The 17,863-nt window shown below is 53.8% G+C and overlaps 1 protein-coding gene across 2 annotated transcripts in view; it reads right to left on the minus strand.

Annotated features, from left to right (window-relative positions):
- MGAT5B (alpha-1,6-mannosylglycoprotein 6-beta-N-acetylglucosaminyltransferase B) overlaps nucleotides 1-17,837 on the minus strand; it is a 48,526-nt gene extending 30,689 nt beyond the window's left edge. For both annotated transcript variants that reach the window (XM_026051447.1, XM_026051446.1), the window contains exons 1-3: nucleotides 17,762-17,837; nucleotides 11,035-11,147; nucleotides 876-1,020 (exon numbers count right to left, since the gene is read on the minus strand). In XM_026051447.1, the coding sequence (XP_025907232.1) occupies nucleotides 876-1,020; nucleotides 11,035-11,147; nucleotides 17,762-17,829 (326 nt within the window). In that variant the 5' untranslated portion in view covers nucleotides 17,830-17,837. The remainder of the gene's footprint in view (nucleotides 1-875; nucleotides 1,021-11,034; nucleotides 11,148-17,761) is intronic.
- Nucleotides 17,838-17,863: the final 26 nt, after the last annotated feature.

Below are 17,863 nucleotides of genomic sequence, written 5' to 3' on the forward strand. Positions count from 1 at the left end.
AACTAAATCTCTGCTCTTCTGAGTTAGTGGCTTCAATTCCAACTTTCACAGGCCTAGAAGAACCAACAAAACCAGTCTTCCCAAATGCTCACAGCCTCACTGAGCAAAGGGAAACATCTCTTTAACAAACTAGCATCTGGGATTTGAGGGCCTGGTGACATTTCTCAAGGTGGCAGCACGCGAGAGGAATACGAGATTCACATTCCAAGGAGCCAGGAGCTCCATCCAACATCACCTGTGTTTTGGGACCAGGAGCTCGCTCATACTTCGCTTGAAGCTCCGCTCTACTCCAAGGCTGGATGTATCAGCCCTGGATTTCACACACCACACACCTCAAAGGCTGTTTTGCCTGATCTTTGCATTTTGGAGGAGGAGGATGTGGAGCAAAGGAGAGGAAGGTGGGGAGAGGAGCCAGTGCTCAGTGTCTGGCAGGATTGCACAAGACCCACATTCAACTCCTCTTACAACCTCCTCCAAGATCTCGGGCAAAGATTTATTTTCTTTTCTCTGAGCTATCAAACGCACACACGCTCCACCAGTGGGTGCGATCTCCTTCAAAGCCACCATGCAGTTATTCATATATAACTTATAATCGTATATTCGCTATAACTTAGCCACAGTTCAGCCCCAAAGGAGCCCGCAGCAGTGTTCAGAGGGAACGTGTCCAAGCACAGACACAAATATCCACGCAATTCCTCCATGCAGTAGGGATGTAACGGCACATGAAGGAGAAAAACTCCAGCAATTTCCACTCCTGGCTCTACCACTGGTAAAGATGCTCTTCCCCAGTGCAAAACCAGCACTGGTTTTGATGGAGGTTCGGGATGGACACTCTCTGCCGGCTCCGGCCCGGGGCACTCACGCGTCCCACTGACCTGTCCAGGAGGAAGCGCCCATCGTCCGCTTTGTGCAAGTCGCTGCTGTTCTCCAGCCTGGCCAGGATGTCCATCCTCTTCATGAGCAGCTCCAGCATGTCGCTCATTTTCCGCAGCACCCCGCGGGACTCCAGTGCACCCATCACTGTGGCGAAGAGCAAGTGAGACACGGTCACGAGTCACGGTCACGAGCGAGGGACCATCAGGAGCCTCCACTAAGGCTCCAACCCCACCCCAGCATCCCAATCCTCACTACAGCCTCCCTGCTAAGCAGCAGCCCTCCTGACTTCCCCCTCAGATCCGAATCTTGCCTCTCCAGGCATCAAACCTCCACACGTGCCCCTGACCCAGCCTGCTTGACCCAAGCACCCAGGGGAAAGCCACCCTTTATTCTTCAACACTCCGCAAATACCTTCTCATTAAGCGCCTTTCTATTATTATTTGCTTTTATACAAAGCCCCACCTAGTCCAGCATCCTGTCTTTGCAGGCACCAGGCTTTAGGGGATGCGGAAGGAAAAGCATGAGAAATGGCACAAATATGTGGTCCGGCCCCAGCACATCCTCCTGGCAACACAGGACCTTCCTGTTTAGAGCAGAATTCCTCCTCGGCCCGCAGCAGCCGGTGGGACATGTGCCCCAGCTCGAGGAATAGCTCAGTTCTCAAAACACCAGCATGACTCCACAGCAAAAATCAAGCAAATCCCACACGGGGAAGAGCTCCTGCTTCCCATCTCTTCCCAGGGACTTGCAGGGCACCGACCCGCTCAGGTCAAAGCTCAGATGAGCGAGGCCACCAAGTGCCTGTGCTGGGACATCTCCTGGGGGCACCTTTTGTCTAGGGATGGGCAGGCTGACGTGCCCATTTCATTGCAGTGTGGCTCCTTTCATGTTCATGATAGCTTAAGTGGAGAAAATACACTGTGTTTGCCCTTAGGTGATGCTCTGGGGGAAAAAGAGTGGGAAGTTAGGAGCTGGAACTGAATTTGGTCGGAAGCCTTGCCAAATCCAGCGGAGCAAGCTCAGGAAAGACAAAACAGAAAAAAATAAATGAAGTAGCTGAGGGATGGGCTGAAGTCAGAAAATCCACAGGGGTATTTCTGTGTAGGCTTTCACCCCAGGGCTCTGTGCTGGCATCTCCAAGAGTGTCGGAGCTTGGGGAGAGGCCAACACCATGCTTGGGCATTCAACAGCTCCCACCTGATGTGCTGCTGTCACCCTGATCACTTTGGTGGAGGGTGGACTAGATCGTTTCTGGAGGTCCCTTCCAAACTCGGCACTCTGTGACTTCTGACGGAAAGCAGAGCCACCCTAGGACACGTCTCCCCCTTATCCTCATCCCAATGACCCCTCCACCGAAGCCCTTAAAGATGAATTTTGAAGCCTCATCAACACCTAGTTTCCCTGTCACTGGAGAGGTTGTTTTTCATCCTCCCCTGTTGTTGTTGCTGTTGCAGAGGCTCACGGAGGATAACAAGAGCGATTTGACATTTTTGGCAATGATTATTACATCTCTTGGAAAGCGTGCCTCATTAAAACCGGGAGCAGGGAAGGGAAAAGTGCTGAAGCAATGCTTTTGAGAAAAAATAAATAAATAAATGCAAGAGCCGGGATTAATTTGTAAACCTGAAGCGGAGTCCCAGCAAACTGCTGCTCAGCAGCCTCACAGACAATAACCACTGAGGTAGGTTACACGAAAAGGAGGAAAAAAGAAAATAGGAAGGAGAAACATCCCATCACTTTTCGATGCTGGACAGCAGTGTCTGGCAGCATCCTGCAACATTCACCAGCTTGACCATCCCCATCATTGACGAGGCACTTGGCCTCCTCTTCCTCTCATGCGATCCTCAATAGCATGGAAAACAGCATTGAGGACAGACAGGATCAACCAAAGCCTGATGCAGGAGCGTGAAAACTCAGCATCACAACCATGCAAGTCACTATTTTCTTTAAAAAAATAAAAAAAGGCACAAGAGAGCTGCTAATTTACAAAGGAGAAATAGTCTAATTACCCTTGATAATCAGCAATGATGGGAAAGATGACACAAGTAAAACTGCACAGCAGATTAATTGGAGTTTGCCAAAGTATGACAGGCTCCTGACAGCTCTGCAGAGTGGCAGGCGCTCTTTCAAGGCAATCACTGAACCTGACAGAGGTTTTCATAGCAGCACGATGAAATAATGATTGCAATCAATCACCTCGCGCTGCATTTCCTGAGACATGCTGGTAAACACGGCGCAGGGAGGGGAATTATTTACGGTGCTTCAGATGGGCGTGCAGCCCCGTAATTGGATGAAATCAGGAAAAAAAACCCCACTCATCCCCTAAGGGTGATGCCTGTTGGAAGAAGAAATAGTTTCCCCGCAAAACGAGGGGAGCAGTCGACAGCTATCTGGTCAAACTTGGATGGGTCAAAACCCTAGGGAATTCACTAGTGCTACACTCATCTTCAGGATGCCTGCTTTGAGACGCTACGTTTCTGGGCAAACGTTGATTTGACACATTGATTCGACACCAGAAGCTCTGGAAACGGGAGCCGGGGAGGAGGCACGGGGAGTTTTGCTGGACGCCACGGTGAGCGCGGGCACAGGGCACAGCCCAAAGGAGCTGCGACGGCAGCGGTGCGGGCGACGTCGCTTCGGGCAAGTTGCTTCGGCAGCAGCCAGACACTCCGGCACAGCAACCTGCTCGAAGACGCCGGGATATGTCTATGTCCATCGCAAAGACCAGCTGAATTAATTCCGATCTCAAGTGTCGCTGGCTCTGTTTTCTCTCCCTCCTTGGAAAGGCAGTCCCGAGCCACCTAAGTCCAACAACACGGCCCAACAAATGGCCATGGCTCTGAGAAGGGTTTTGGGGTAGGTGGGCTGGTTGCAGCCACTCCAGGACTGGCATTGGGAGCCCCACTTCCCTGCCCCTCATGCTCCTCTATTTACTTTCCCTATCGCTTGTGATCCGAGTGGATTAAGCGACTCAAGAGGCAACTAGCCAAAGGCTCCAACTAACCCTGACGCATAATCCATTAAAAAACACAGCTTGGAAAGGCAGCACGAGCAGCAACAAGCCAGCCCAACAAGTCCCCATCCCTGCCAAGGGTCGTGGTCCCACTTGGAGCGGCTCAAGGGCCAGCTGGGTGGCAGGGGGCTCCGGACTCAACCGGGGGATCCCTCAGTCCTCCTCCGATCCCTCAGCGCGCTATTCCCATAGAAATAAGGGGAGGCAGGAAGCTGAGCAGCGCAAACAGACTTATATTTATAGATGGGAATATTGCACTGTCCCTTGGGAGATCACGGGGCTCTCCCCTGCTCCCAGAGACCTGGGAAGGGGAGATCCATGCCGTGGGGGCCAGGATGGTCACGCCGGTCCGGAGCCACTGCTCTGCATTCGGGAAGAGGGAATAGCAGCCACTCATCCTCTCGCCAGGGCCCCATGAGGTGGGATGAGGAGCAGGAGAAAAATCACAGCCCAGCAGGAGCTGCTCTTCAGGACTATGGTGCTGGGAGCTATTTTTTACTCTTTTTTTCCCCCCCCACCTTCCTCCCTGTCACTTAAAAACAACATCCTAGCAGGGTATTTTTAGTTGTTCCTCTATTGTCAGTCAGTGCTATTTTAAATTGCATTAAGTTACTCTGCAGCGCTCCAAACACTTCAAGCTGCAGGGGAGGCTCTTTTGAACCGAGAGATTAACACCGATTTAAAATCACCTCCTAAAACCCCCGGGCTCCAGGACAGGTGTGGCTAAAGGGCTGCTGGTGCCCACTGCTAAGGACGGTGGAGACCATCCCTTGGAAGAAACGGAGTCCCGGTAGGAGCCAGAGCTCTGCAAAAAGCCACCACCAACACCCCTTTCATCTCCAGGAAGGGTCTACAGGGTTCAGGCTTAAGAAGTGGAGGAAAAAGGGGTCACGGCAGCCCCAGAGCCAGCCCCTAGTTTCAGACACCCCATCTCCATCTCCAGGTGTTCGCCTGCCCTGGAGGCCACTGTGCTGCTGGAGGAGACTCCAAAGCCCCATTCCTCCTCCTCTACACATACAGCACCAGAGCTCCCAGTCTCGTTTACAAGCAGCCCAAAATATTATGCTTCAGAAACAGCAGAACTCGCTAATTTAGCGCTTATCATTTCTGTTTCAGCCAAAATCATTGGCCAAAGCCTGCCAGGCATCTTGCCACCCTCTTGGCAGCGGGGGAATTAAATCCTCCCCTCCTCCAAAAGGATTTGCCTCCACGGGGGCATCAGCAGAAGGTGACTTGCAGCCCTGGGGCACCGGCCGAGAGCTTCGCCCAGCTCTGCCCAAGGCAAACTGAGCCCAAGTCCCTCGTTTAGGCGGAGCAACAAATAAATCAGTGGGAGAAAAGCACTTTTAGGGCAGTGCTGCGGTTCCCAGGGTGCTAGTTCTTCCTCTTGGAGTACCTGCCTGCTCCCCACTCTGGGGGAATTCTGACTCAGGAGCAAGAGGGGTAATAAAAGCATAAAGAGACACTATCATCCTCCTCAGCCTCGGCGGGCTGCTTGCTCATCGCAAGCTGATGGAAACACCATGACTTTTTTTGAGCTACAGAAAAAGGGGGAGGGAAGAAAAAAACTAATCATTCTCTAAAAAAAAAAAAAATGGTCTCTGGCTCCAACCTGTGTCAAACAGGCACTTTTCCAGGCAAGAGGCCAAGCCTTACATGCCACTTTTGCTGCTTTGTGCTGCTTTCACCCTGCAAAGCGGCCGCTCGCGCATGCCCAGCGCTTTGCACCATCCCAAATGGGGATCAGGTGGGAATGGCCCCGGCTCTCAGCTTCTGCTTGCTGCTCCTCAGCACCCCGTGCAGTCCTGCATGATCCTGGCACCAGGAGCTGGGTGCAAACAGCTCCTGACAAGGTCCCTTGGTGCAAACAGCTCCTTACAAGGTCCCTTGGTGCTGCTGCAGATGGTTGTTCGCAGCTGCTCTGCAAGTGGCATCAGGCAGCAAAGAGGCCACGGAGAACATTTTAACTCACAAACAGGCGGAGCAGGAGCAGTGCAGAGCGGGCACGGGAGGGACTTCTGCTTCACAAGGCTGCAGTGAGCCCTGTAGGACAGGTCAGCCGAGCAGGAGCTGCCCAGGGAGACAGACTGTCCCCATCACCCATTACTCAAAGACATCTCCTAGCCTCATCACCATGCCCAGGACTAACACCAAACTGGCCTTGCACGCAGCAAAGGACAACTGTCCCTCGCTCAGGATGGCTCTGGCTGCACTACCCACCCTGCCAGGTAGCACATGGGCTTCCTCCTAACCACAAGCTACGAGGACACTCGTACAAACTTACTCTTAGCAGCAATTTTGAGCTTGACCTTTCTGCATCTTCTGTGATGAGACATGAAGATGGGATCCTACCATGCTAATTGAGGACATGCTGCAGCCAGGACAGAGCTGAAGCAGAAGAAAAACCAGCAGAGATGTGAGGAAGAGCAAAGGCCCCCTCTTGGGAGACCACGTAGGTTCACACATTCCCAGTTGGCCTCTTTGCTCCGCATCTCAGGAAGCCATTCAAAGGACTGAACTAACACTAGATCCCATCGTTTCACAGCACTACAACCCTGGAACACCAAAGATGTGCTACAGAAGATAACGTTGAAGGTTGCTCAGGGCAATTCCCTGTCCTCCATCCCCCGTCCTCCTCCGCTAACATCCTTTCCTCTTGAGAGGAATAGAAACCACAAGCTCCAAAGTATTCAGCTGCCCTACACAACCATGAACAATCCCTCCCTCCACTCATGTGCTCATGGATGGAGGAAATTGCTTCAAGCAGGTGAGTCTCTAGGAACTGCAGCAAGCAACAACTGCAGTGGAGGCAGAGGGAAAGCAGGAGAGACACGGAGAGCAGGGCAAGCCTCTTGCCAAGTAGCACTAAGCAGCATTTCCAGCACAAACTGCCTTGGTTGTCATCTGCTTAACCTCTCTCGAGCCTCATATCCCAACTTAACAAAGCAGAGCCTCTGAAAATCCCAGAAAAGTGGGATTCCTTGGATTCAAGCTATGCTTGAGCTATGAGCAGGATACCTCATGCTTCAGCCCAGCAAGAGGGGCTACCTCATGAGCTTTACAGAACTGGTTTCCTTCCTACATAGAGTAAAAGCCAATGACATCTCAGACACTTTTGCAGATAGATTTTTTTTTTAAAAAAAAAGTGTTTTCTGGTCACCTGTACTGCACACAACCTTGCCCTGTACTTGCCCTTCATAAAGCCTGGCTTAAGCTCCTGCTCATGGCTTACAGAAAGACCTGGGAGAAGGTTCCTGGGACACCAGGAGGGCAGAAAGAAAAGTCTTCACCTTCAGCAGTCGACTGCAGAAAATAAAGTATTTTCTGATACCACAGAGACGTCGAGTGTTCCACGTGTCCCCAAAGGCACCACACCAGGCTCTGACAGAACCTCGGGCTCTGATGGGGCAGGTTCAGCACTTCCATCACGGAGGCATTCAGCGGAACTTCGCTTCAGTTCTCCTAGCAAGACAGAGCTATTGCATGCAGCAGACCACACGTGCTCCTTCTCCAACTTCTGCTGCACCACAGACCGAGGGAAGAGTCCCCGGGGGGAGCTTTGGATGCTGGAGGAGCAACGCATGTTCCTGTACAAGATGTAGTGTTCACGTGCATTTGCCAACACACTCTCTGGCCCTTCTCTGCTCCTTGTCTTTCCTGCATCCCCCATTCCCACAGCAGTTGAGGAAGCACAAGTGGCCCATCTGTGGTCACCAACAGGAAGCCATATGGAGATGCCGCCGAGAGCTCCTTTTAGGGGAGAAAGAGGCAGGTGTCGAGTCTCTCAAGCTGAGCATCAACCAGACAGGAAGCACTTGAAAACGGGCTGAATATGGGAACAGAATCCGCAAACACACAACTCCAGGGCTCGTCAGGCAGCCCAGAGTCCTCTCAAAGGTTTCCAGATTCATGGCTATCAGCAGGAAAACTGCTTTCCCAGCGCACACAAGAGCAGCACCAACAAGTACAGGAAGCACTCAAAGTACTTGTAGGTAAGTACTACCAAGGTCCCTTGAACTTGAACCAACCTCTCAAGCTAGTTCTACATAAGCAGCAGCTCCAGTAAGGAAGCTCTGGCCATTTGGGGAAATCAAGGCTGTTCCACATCCCTGAGCCCTTAGCACCCTATACTCACGTATGGGAATCAACAACAGCAGGATCAGAAGCCCTTCAACTTTTCAACTAGCTACACCAGTGGCAGGCAATATTCCAGCCTATATTTAATCACGTTTTAACACTTAATAACCTATTTTTCATCACTAATCCCCCGCAGCAGCAAGTTCCACCAACTGGTTGTATAGCACCACAGAAACCAGGTTGGGATCCAGGGCAAAAAAGCTGCCACCATCACACCAAGGGCAGTGGGACTGTTGGCCATTTCTCTCACCACAAGCTCTCGCCATTAAATTTCGGCCCGTTAAAGACCTTGATTTATTTTTAAGGTCAGAACCCTGCCCCAAGACAACTGTATGGTGGCAGTAAAACAAAACAAAACTCTCAAGTCTAGAGCTGTTCCCAAAGTTTCTCCCCCATTCAAGATTTATAGACTTGTCTGTCTACTTTCTTTAATCTGGATCGTTGTTTGCGGAATAAATTCTCTTGGTGGCCATTTCAGAAGGGGAGCTTTGTCTGTGTTCACTTGACAGCAGCAGATTAGGATAAATAACTGGCATTTCAGAAGATTTTTCATTTATTGTTAAGACGCAAAGCCTCTGTAGCATCAAATCATCAAGCAGAGAATCCATCTGAAGAACAAGTTCTGGCACACACCGAGAAACCGTTTCTGGAGACAGCCTCCTAGCGAAGGATTCGCACATGGAAATAAAATTAAAGGTGAGATTAACTGTTCAACTGTGGCATTATCTGTTTTTCCTTTTCACGCTTTTGCCTTGCATCTATCTTCATTGGGGCTTCACCCGGCTGCTGACGCAGCCTTGCAAGACCAAAAAGCCAACAGCAAGTCCATAGGGTTTTCACCATGTGCTTCTCTCCTCCACATCCTAGGCACTCGTCGCCTCCTTTCAGAGCATCTTTTGGGTAAATTTGGTCCAGAATGGAATGTGGTTGACGTGAGCAAACTCAGCTCATGATAGTCCTCCCAAAGCTTAACGGGGAGTTGAGCTGGACCCCCAGGGAGAAGTAGGAGCAAATCCCACAGACTGAGCCCCTCAGCCAGCACAGCACACACCCGATTTTAAACAGGTAATGGCCTTCCCATGTAACCACAGCTCGGATTTCTCTGACACAAGCCATTTCTAAGCAGTGGAACACTGAAATTCATCCCGCACTTCTTTGCAAACACCTGAACCCTGCACGCACTCAAGCGGAGCTCAAGCTTCCCTTGCACAGCCCAACACAGCAGCACAATCACATGGCCAGAACCTCAGCACCCAGCCTGAGAGCCAGGACCAGCACGAGGAAGGAGCACAGGAGCAGGTCCTTGCAGAAACACCAGCCCTGGTAGCAGGGCAGCACACATGGACTTTCTGTGTGCTGCCAGACTGCAACACGGAAGGATTAAATTAATAATGGTCAGCAGGGCCAGCTAGACCCAGTGCTTCAGGTGGCGCATGCAGAGAGCAGCATCAGGCCAGTGTAGCCTCCTCCTGCAGGCTGGGCACCCACTGTGCTCCCTAGGGTCTCACTGGGCACCCTGGCGCATGCACCTCATCCTAAGAGGTATCTACAGAATGTTCAAGGTTGGAAGGGACCTCTAGAGATCATCTAGTCCAACCTTCCTGCTCAAGCAGGAGCAGGATTTAAGCCCATCAGGCTTAAATACTCAATGGACACCCAGGAAGTTGCAGCACGTACACCCAAATAACCCTCCAAACAGGGCTGGGAAGCATCAGAATGCGATTGCCACCATCCCTCACACCAGCAGCTCATCAGCCCAGTCAAATCAACCCGCTCCGTAGAGCAGCACTACACACTCAACAGCAGCTCTACCAGCCAGCAATATTTCTTTGGTTTCCTTGGGATCCATAATGCATGTTAATTAAATACCAGTTTATTATTCAAACAGACCTACCGAGACATTGCAGCTTTGTAATAAAAAGCATATCCATCTCTGTTCCCCCCAACGCTCACCGAATTAAACGTGCATTTAGCGTGCCTCCACTCCAGCTCAGCATCACCTTGGCCACGAGGGGCTTCCAGAGGCCCTCCAGCACAAAACAGACCTGGTCTGGAGGTCAGGCTTGCTCAGGCCCTTATTCCCTTATTCCAGAAGGGAATTCCCACTAGCCCATCTGAGGACAGGGTCAAGGTTCTCTCAGGGCACTGATGAAGGCAGCCAGCATAAGCCTGGCTTTTCTGGAGGACACAAGTGATGTTTGCTGTAACACCCAGGGACTTCCAATTGCCACCACCTTTCAGAGAGGACAGAAGGAGGTCTGCAGTGGGTTCAGCCAGTTCCCCCAGCTCCCACCCAACCCAAGGCTTATCCATGCCCTGAAATCTTGCTCACACTTGGCTTTTGGGACATCTGGCCACCCATGATCACATCTGCCCATGCCCCTTTCCCACACCACAAGCTCCCTGTTAGTGCCGGCTCTCCTGGGACAGACTTGAACTCTGCTGTAGAAGATTTACCATAAATAATCTTACTTTGCCTTAAAAATTAACGGCAAACACATTTTGTTAACACTGGAATAATTTTTTACAATGCTTCAGAGCCTCCAGAAAACGTATTTTCCCAGCAACATGGAAAAACCTCTAGCCCTTGCAGACCGAGCCTTCTTAAACACAAAGCACGAAGTCCCCAAAGCATCAGGGACAGGTCCTTGGTGCATGGCACCAGATGCAGCCCCACGACTGGCCCCGCAGCTCCACGCAGCAGTGTTCTTTGCTGCCAGACAGGGTCTGCTCCAACACACAACTCGTGCCCCAGCGCTGCCTGCACGTGCTGGGATGCCAACAGAGCCACGTCCCAGCCTCAGAGCTGCAAAACCGCCCCAGACCATGGTGGGAAAGGCCAGCAGGACCTTGGCTGTCCCGACACATCTACATCCACTGGGGACAGACTGTTCTCAGAGGAGCAAGCATCCCAGCAGCATCCTCCCGCGTTCCCGGAGCACGGCTGGACCACAGACACGGTGACGAGGGGCAGGACGGACACGGAGCAGCTCCACACGGGCTCCTACCTTCGGTGCGGATGGTGAAGGGCGAGTCCCCCAGGCGCTTGGCTGAGAACTGCCCTCCCAGCGACGTCATTAAGAAGCACAGAGTGAAAAATCCAATGCCCAGCACAAATATCCTGTGGATAAAAGCAGAGGAGTCAGGAGCAGGGAGGAACCAACCCCGCCGAATGCCTCTCCATCTCTCCAAGCCCACCCCGCAGTAACCTGCCCACAGGTTTCCACTGCCCCCAGTGATACAAGCTCAGGCCTTCCTCCCACCCATCACCAGCCACCTGGAGCAGGCTCTTCAGCCCTAACATTGGTGCAGAGCAGCTGTTTTTTGTCCTAGGGCACAGGTTGGCATCCCTGCCCCCACAGCAGGAGCACAACCTGCTTGAAGGCCAGTGAAGTCTCGGCCAGGCCCCTCAGGGCTGCTGCAGGTTCCCAGGGAGGAAATTCAGTCACTCTCCTTGCAAATTCAGTCACACTCTCATAGACACATGGGCACGAGGGCTTCTAACCTCCTCACTCCCAAACCACGTGGAAAAAGAGGCAAAAAACCCTTTGCTCCATCAGCTTGCGCCTGCCAACAGCTGGTGCACCAGCACGCTCGGAGACTCCTGCAGCCTCCTCAGGAGGCCGGAGCCCCACAGGGCATCAGAGACCCGTGCCCAAGTGGGGAACCCGGGACAGACAAACATCACTGTGCGAGGCATCACTCCACTGAACTCAAAACGCCCCAATATCTTCTGCAGATCACAGGAGCCATCACAACAAACAATTCCCATTCTCCTCTAGGGAGGAACTGAAAGGAAGGGAGGCCTTGTGCTTTCCAAGGATCTAAAATAAAGCTCTCTTGTTCCTCCTGCAGCTAGACCAGCGGTGCCCGCCCTGCTCCGCACAAGGCAGCTCCATCCAGACCTGGTGACGACTGATCCCCAGCTCCAACACGTCCCTTTCCTGCTTGCTTTGTCCGGAGGGCAGGAAAGCTGCTGCCCCGGGCCAGCTGGCAGCACCCATGGGCACGCAGCACCGAGCGGGGCTCCCGGGCACCTCCGCTCCAAGGGGTGCAGGAGCTGCCAGCTGCCCTGGGTCTGCCCAGAGCAGCGTCTTGGAGGGGCGAGAAGCTTGAACACAGCAGCTGTGGGTTATTGCAACCAGAGAGGCACGAGGCAAAGGCCTCCCAGCTTCCTGGGTCGCCCACACAGATCTTTATGGCATCTGGAGCACGACAACGTGCCAGGATGGAGCCTGCCAAGTCCAATCCCCAACAACCCTTCTTTAAAAGAGACATTTTTTCCGCAATCTCCTTCTCTCCAATCGTCCGGGACACGTGCAGGGGCCAGCGCAGGGCCCGTGCACAGGGAGCCAAAGGCCTCTCCCGCTGTCAAGGGAGCATCGGTTGCTGTTTGCAGGAACGCAGCCCGCTGGAAGAGCCAAGATCCAGACAGCATTTCTGGCTGTTTTCCACGGCCTCTGAAAGGAGCTGCTGCCACGTCCAAGTCTCCGCAAGGTGCAGCGCTCTCCGACATGCGTGCAACGCAACGCGGTGTGGTTTCCATACACGGCACGCAAGGGCTCCCGGAGCCTTGCAGGCTTCGGCAGCCAAATTTCAAGGAGAAAGGGGAGAAAAGACCACTGCCAAGGAGCCTTGTGAAACAAAGGTATCGGTCTGAAGCAGCGAGGGCTGTGCTCATGCCCAGCGCTGCCGGTTGGGTGCTCGTTAGCATCCCTGCCTCTTGCCGTCTCTGGACTAAAGCAAAGCACTGGGAACAAGAAAGAGCAGCTCCCACTGACAGGTTCACAGCGTGATCCTCGCAGCTCTGGAGCCACATGCAACACCCCAGCGTGGCTACCTAGGTACAGTTTGTCCAGAGGCTGCTTTGGGAAGAAGTGCAGCATCCCAGTGCAGAATCATCAGACTAGAGCCTGAGCAGCAGAGGACAAGGAGCCAATTATGTGCTCAGCTCACGGGCACCGCAACCACCAACCAGGACAACAGGCTGGCAAACGGAGCAACTTGCTCCCGGGCACTTGTTAACTACAGGAGAGCCTTGGGGGAGATGAAGTGCAGTGTTAAGCAGCTCTAGGGCTCCTCTTCCAAGGGGGACGCACCCACAGCATGTCCCCAAGGCATCCCCAGCTGCTCCTACCTCCTCGCAACAGCAACGATGCTCTTCTCACTGAGCCTACACATCGCTCACAACTTGGAGCCACACACCAAGAAAGGCACCTGCTCCAAGGAACCCACCAGCCCTTGGCTCCTGCCCACCTTGCCTTTATAGACTCTCCCCAGCTGGGTCTCGCAGCAGATTGAGGTCACCTGGCCACATTTCCAGTGACTCTGGGCAGCTCCCAAGCACCTGCTCACACTCAGGAGCAGGGTAACACCCCACTTGTTGGAGAGGAGCTGAGGTCTTGGCTTCCTTCGGGCAAAGAGAAGCCTTGTGGCTTCATGCAGACGGAGGCAGCAGCTCTCCCATCTCCGCCCGGTTTGCCCTGAAGAACGTCATGCCCTGCGCCAAGGGGCTGGGGTAACATCCCTGCCCCGGCTCCTCGAGCACGGAGCGGGGTGGGTGGTGGAGAAGGGCTCTGCTTATGTCTGGTGGAACCAAACATGGGTCTCAGCACTCGCAAAGCACCTTGGGGACCACTCCTGACCTGCACAAGGACGGACAACCAAGTGGGCTGGCAAAACTGCCTGAAAGGCCCGTGTAGACACTTGGAGAGTGAAGCAGATGAAGTCCCTTTTCTCTGTGAACGAGCAGCCCCTTGGGGATGGGAAATGGTTTAAAGGGGCTATGAAAAGCGTCACGCACTCGGCTCATCAAGGCTCACATCCTCAAGAGCCCCTCGAGCCACCGCCTCTCCTGCAGCCCCTCAGTCACTGCTGAGCTCCTGCTTGAGCACAGGGAGGGACAACCTGCATCTCCTGCCCCTCTCCCAGCAGGGCCCGGAGCTGCTCACGGCGCTGCAGGGTTTACAGAGAGGGTGGAGCATCCCTGGCTCTGTGAGGCAACGTGGTTGCCCAAGGCATGGGGATCTCAGTCCCAACCATCCCTGGCCAGGCGGTGCCGCGAGGTGTGCGGAAGGGGCTCCCTGTGACTTGGCATGGCAGTGGGATCGAGCAGACGGCAAGGGGGCATCGCCGGGTCCCCGCTCAGCCCTGGGGAGATGGATTTGCCCTAAAAGAAGGACGGGGGGAAACCTCTGGCATCCCCCTAGAAGAGGATGAAAACAGCCTCGTGGAGAACTCGCAAGCTGAAGAAGTGTGAGGTTGGTCTCAGCCAAGACACCAACTTCTTGCTTGAACCTGGGTGAGCCCCTTAGACCAATGCATCTTTCCAGGGGTGGGTCATGAGTGTAAAACCCACCAAAGGCCCTATCTTGTGTGCCAGTGTCTGCTCCTTCCCCAAGGAACATCTCAAGGAAGCGTCACCTGAGGAACAGCCGTTTAAATCATCAGTGCTGATCCTCTTCTTCACTCCCATCCTTCCTCCTGATAATATCTCCATCATTATGCAAGACCTTGTTTATGCATTTTAATCTTCATAATTATAATCTGGTAAGGAGTTATGGTTGAACACAGGAAAGAAAGAAGGAAAAAAAGCTTCAAATATGATCTATGCTCTAGCATCTCATTAGGAGACAAATTCCCTTTGATTTTGAATGGACTATAGAGATGATGGGGGAGAATCAGAATTTCAGAATGCCTTTTTTTTTCTTTTTTTAAGAAGGCATTAGACTCTAATTAATTTTCTTAAGGGAGAAGTGACATCCAGTTCAACAGAAATGTTCCAGGGAGTAAGGAGATTTCAGGGACTTGCTCTCAGTTTGGAGATCCTGTCTCTCTTACTTTGTGCTGAGCTCCTGATGAACAAAAATCCTCGGCGCGGCTTCAGCCAAGTGCAAATTCCTTGTGCAGAAAACTAAAACTGAAAAGCTGATAAAACAGACCATAGCCTAGATCTTCAGAATTGCCCATAAAATGCACTGGGCCCTCTGTCCCCAGACTGAGTTCTTGCTCGCTGAAGATCGCAGTTTCAATGACCAAGTAGCATCTCCTTTGCAAGCGAGCTCTGGCTGTCATCACACGTCACATTTAATTCATCATCACGGTGCTCTCGCCGTGCACAGTTCTGGCACCAATTCCCTCTACGGATCTCCCCCAAACTGAAATTTTCACCATGTTGCGTTCTGGCTCCGTGCCTGTAAAAGGAGGAAGCCAAATTCTGCTGTGTCTTTACTGCAAATTGGAAGTGATGCCCTGGCATGACACGGTCCTGGAGCATTTTAGCCTGCACCAATATAAGCCACACGCATCCGGGAGGGACACACAAGATGGGACACGACTGAGCGGGATCCTGGGATGCGGCACAGGGATCCAGGGACCTCAGGCCAGCTGACCATGAGCTGCAGCACCAAGCAGCTGCTCACCGGGCTCCTGGCCCACACAGGCAACTAGGATGCTTAGAGAGAAAGACAAGCTCTCTCTAGACAGGTTTTCACCATTCAAGCCCTCTCAGCTCCAAAGTTGAACCTCAATTTCTAAGAGCAGCAGCTGGGTGAATAAAATATCCCCCTTTTGCCACACACCTTGCTGTGCCGCAGCCGCTGCCCCAGCGCTGCCGCTGGCGAAGGGGAGCTCGGCCGCGGGAACCACCCTCCACAGCCGCAGCTGGGCAAGAGGAGCCACTGCTGCTGTCGCCCACTGCTAAAGACACAGGGCAAGCCCCGCGTTTCCTGCTGGCAAACTTTCCCAAACTCCCTGCTTTACCTCCCCTGTGCTCAGAACCAAGAGCGGGGCTGGCCCCACGGTGACATCCTGCCTGCGCCTGGCACCGGCACTGATTGAATACTCTCATGCAGCGCAGGGTGAGGTCAGAGCCATCCCCGGCTGCTCCAGCAAGTTGCTCCTGGTTCCTCGCTCTGCTTCCCGTCGGCCGCAGGCGCTCCCATGCTCCGGGATTCACGTCGTGTTGCTGAACACGCCGTGAGTGTCATCAGTGAAACGCTGTGGGTCGGGCTCCCCGCTGGGCGCTCGCTGATGGCACCGCTGCCAAAGGTTGCACCAAGCAGGGGATCACAGCCCAGGATGATGTGGAGCCACACTGCGACACCAACATGACCTGACACCACGGCAGTGTCTTCTCCAGGTCACCAGGAGAAGGTGGACATCAGCACCGCCTGAGGTCCACCAGGCTGGACTCAGGCAGCTCATGCAAGCCCTTGCTGGGCTCGTACAAGGTGACAAGGGACCAAGATGCTACAAGGTCTCCTGCTCAGCACATCACCAACACGGATGGAATGTGGAAGGGGGTTGTGGAAGGCACAGAGGGAAATTTCTGCCTTTAGGAAAAGCCTGACTGGTCAAGAACTGAGTCACCGCCTGGTTTGCTCTAGTTTCAGAGCAGAAGCCAGCCCAGGGGGTGACAACAGGACCCTCCAGGGATTTTGCTCTGCTATAGGCACCAGAGACCCTCCAGCTTGAGGGTCTCCTTCCATCACAACTCACTCCCCATGCTCCCTCCTGCTGCAAATCAAACCCCAGGTCACAGCCCAGGCTGAGCTTTTCCTGCTCCAAACGTGGGGATGGGCAAAGGGGGATGCTCTGGCTGGGAAGACTGGGTCTAGGGACTAACTAAATCCACTTGGGAAAATAAAACAGCCCCTGTCTGAGCTGTGCTGCCTGAGCACGGCCGCTCCGGTGCGTGTCCTGGCCATTCCCACTGCAGCTGCACACTCAGCCCCGGAGCGTCGCCCCTTTCTACCCAGCCGATGGCCGGCAGGAGCCAAAGGCTCTTCCTCAATGACAGGGAGGTGCCATTCCCTGCTCATCCATGTCCCCACATGGAGCAGGGCAGACCCCCTTCGGAGCACAGCCTAGGACCATCCCTATCCACCACCTCTTCCCCGCGTGACCTTGGCCAAGCCCGTCCCCTCCAGGGTCCTGCCGCAGGATCTGGGAGCAGGAATCCCTGAAGGAAAGCAGCGAGGAGCTGTGCAACCCTTGGAGCGAGGGCAGACCCCATCTCCCAACCCGCCCGCAAGCAAGCAGCGCAGACACTGCCCCTTCCTTGTCCCCAGCCCTCGGGCAAGTTACGAGGCCAGCGGGCAGGTTCCTCCGGCTCCGCCACGCAGCAGCGGCCGCTGCAAACGGCTGAGCCAGGCTCATCCCGCTGCTTGGCGGCTTCACTCCCCAGCACTTCCACCTCTCATCGGGTTTTGGTCCCTCTCCCCATTAAGAAAATAAAGCAAGTGCTGATGTCTCCAATGCTTCTCAGGCCTGGGAGTGACTAAAACGTGAGAGCGAGGACGTGAAGAAAGGGTAAAAATGGGGGGAATGGGTAATCAGTGGGCATGCAGCCAGCGGGTCGCGGCGTGGGTATCAACTCCAGCTCTGCTGCCAGGGATCCAGGGGAGGATTTAGCATCGCCTGTCAGCAGCAGGGGATTTAAACAAGAGGAACCGCTTCCCCGGAGAGTATAGCACCTGCGAGGACAGCTATTAAGAAGAGGCAGCAGCAAGAAACCTGCAGCGGATCCCGGCAGATACCTGCGTAATGAGCGATCAGGAGCCGAGGGGCAGCGGGCGCCGCAGCGGCAGCTCCCAGCGCCCAAACTTGCCCAAATCCCTGATATCCTCATGGGAGTTCCCCCCTCCCCGGCCCCTCGGGAAGGCTCCGCTGCAGAAACGCGCCAAGCAACCGCGGAGCAGGGCAAGAGGAGGGCAGACAGAAGCGCAACTTTACCTAAAGGGTCTCAAGGTGACCAGGCATCTCCTGACCATTATCTTCCCATCCGCGTTCACTGTGATCATCGTTCGGCTGGCGGCGCGGCGGGGGCGGCCCCGC

The sequence above is a fragment of the Nothoprocta perdicaria genome, unplaced genomic scaffold (genome assembly GCF_003342845.1).
Source record: "Nothoprocta perdicaria isolate Ctin4 unplaced genomic scaffold, notPer1 scaffold_75, whole genome shotgun sequence".
Taxonomy (NCBI): Eukaryota; Metazoa; Chordata; class Aves; order Tinamiformes; family Tinamidae; genus Nothoprocta; species Nothoprocta perdicaria.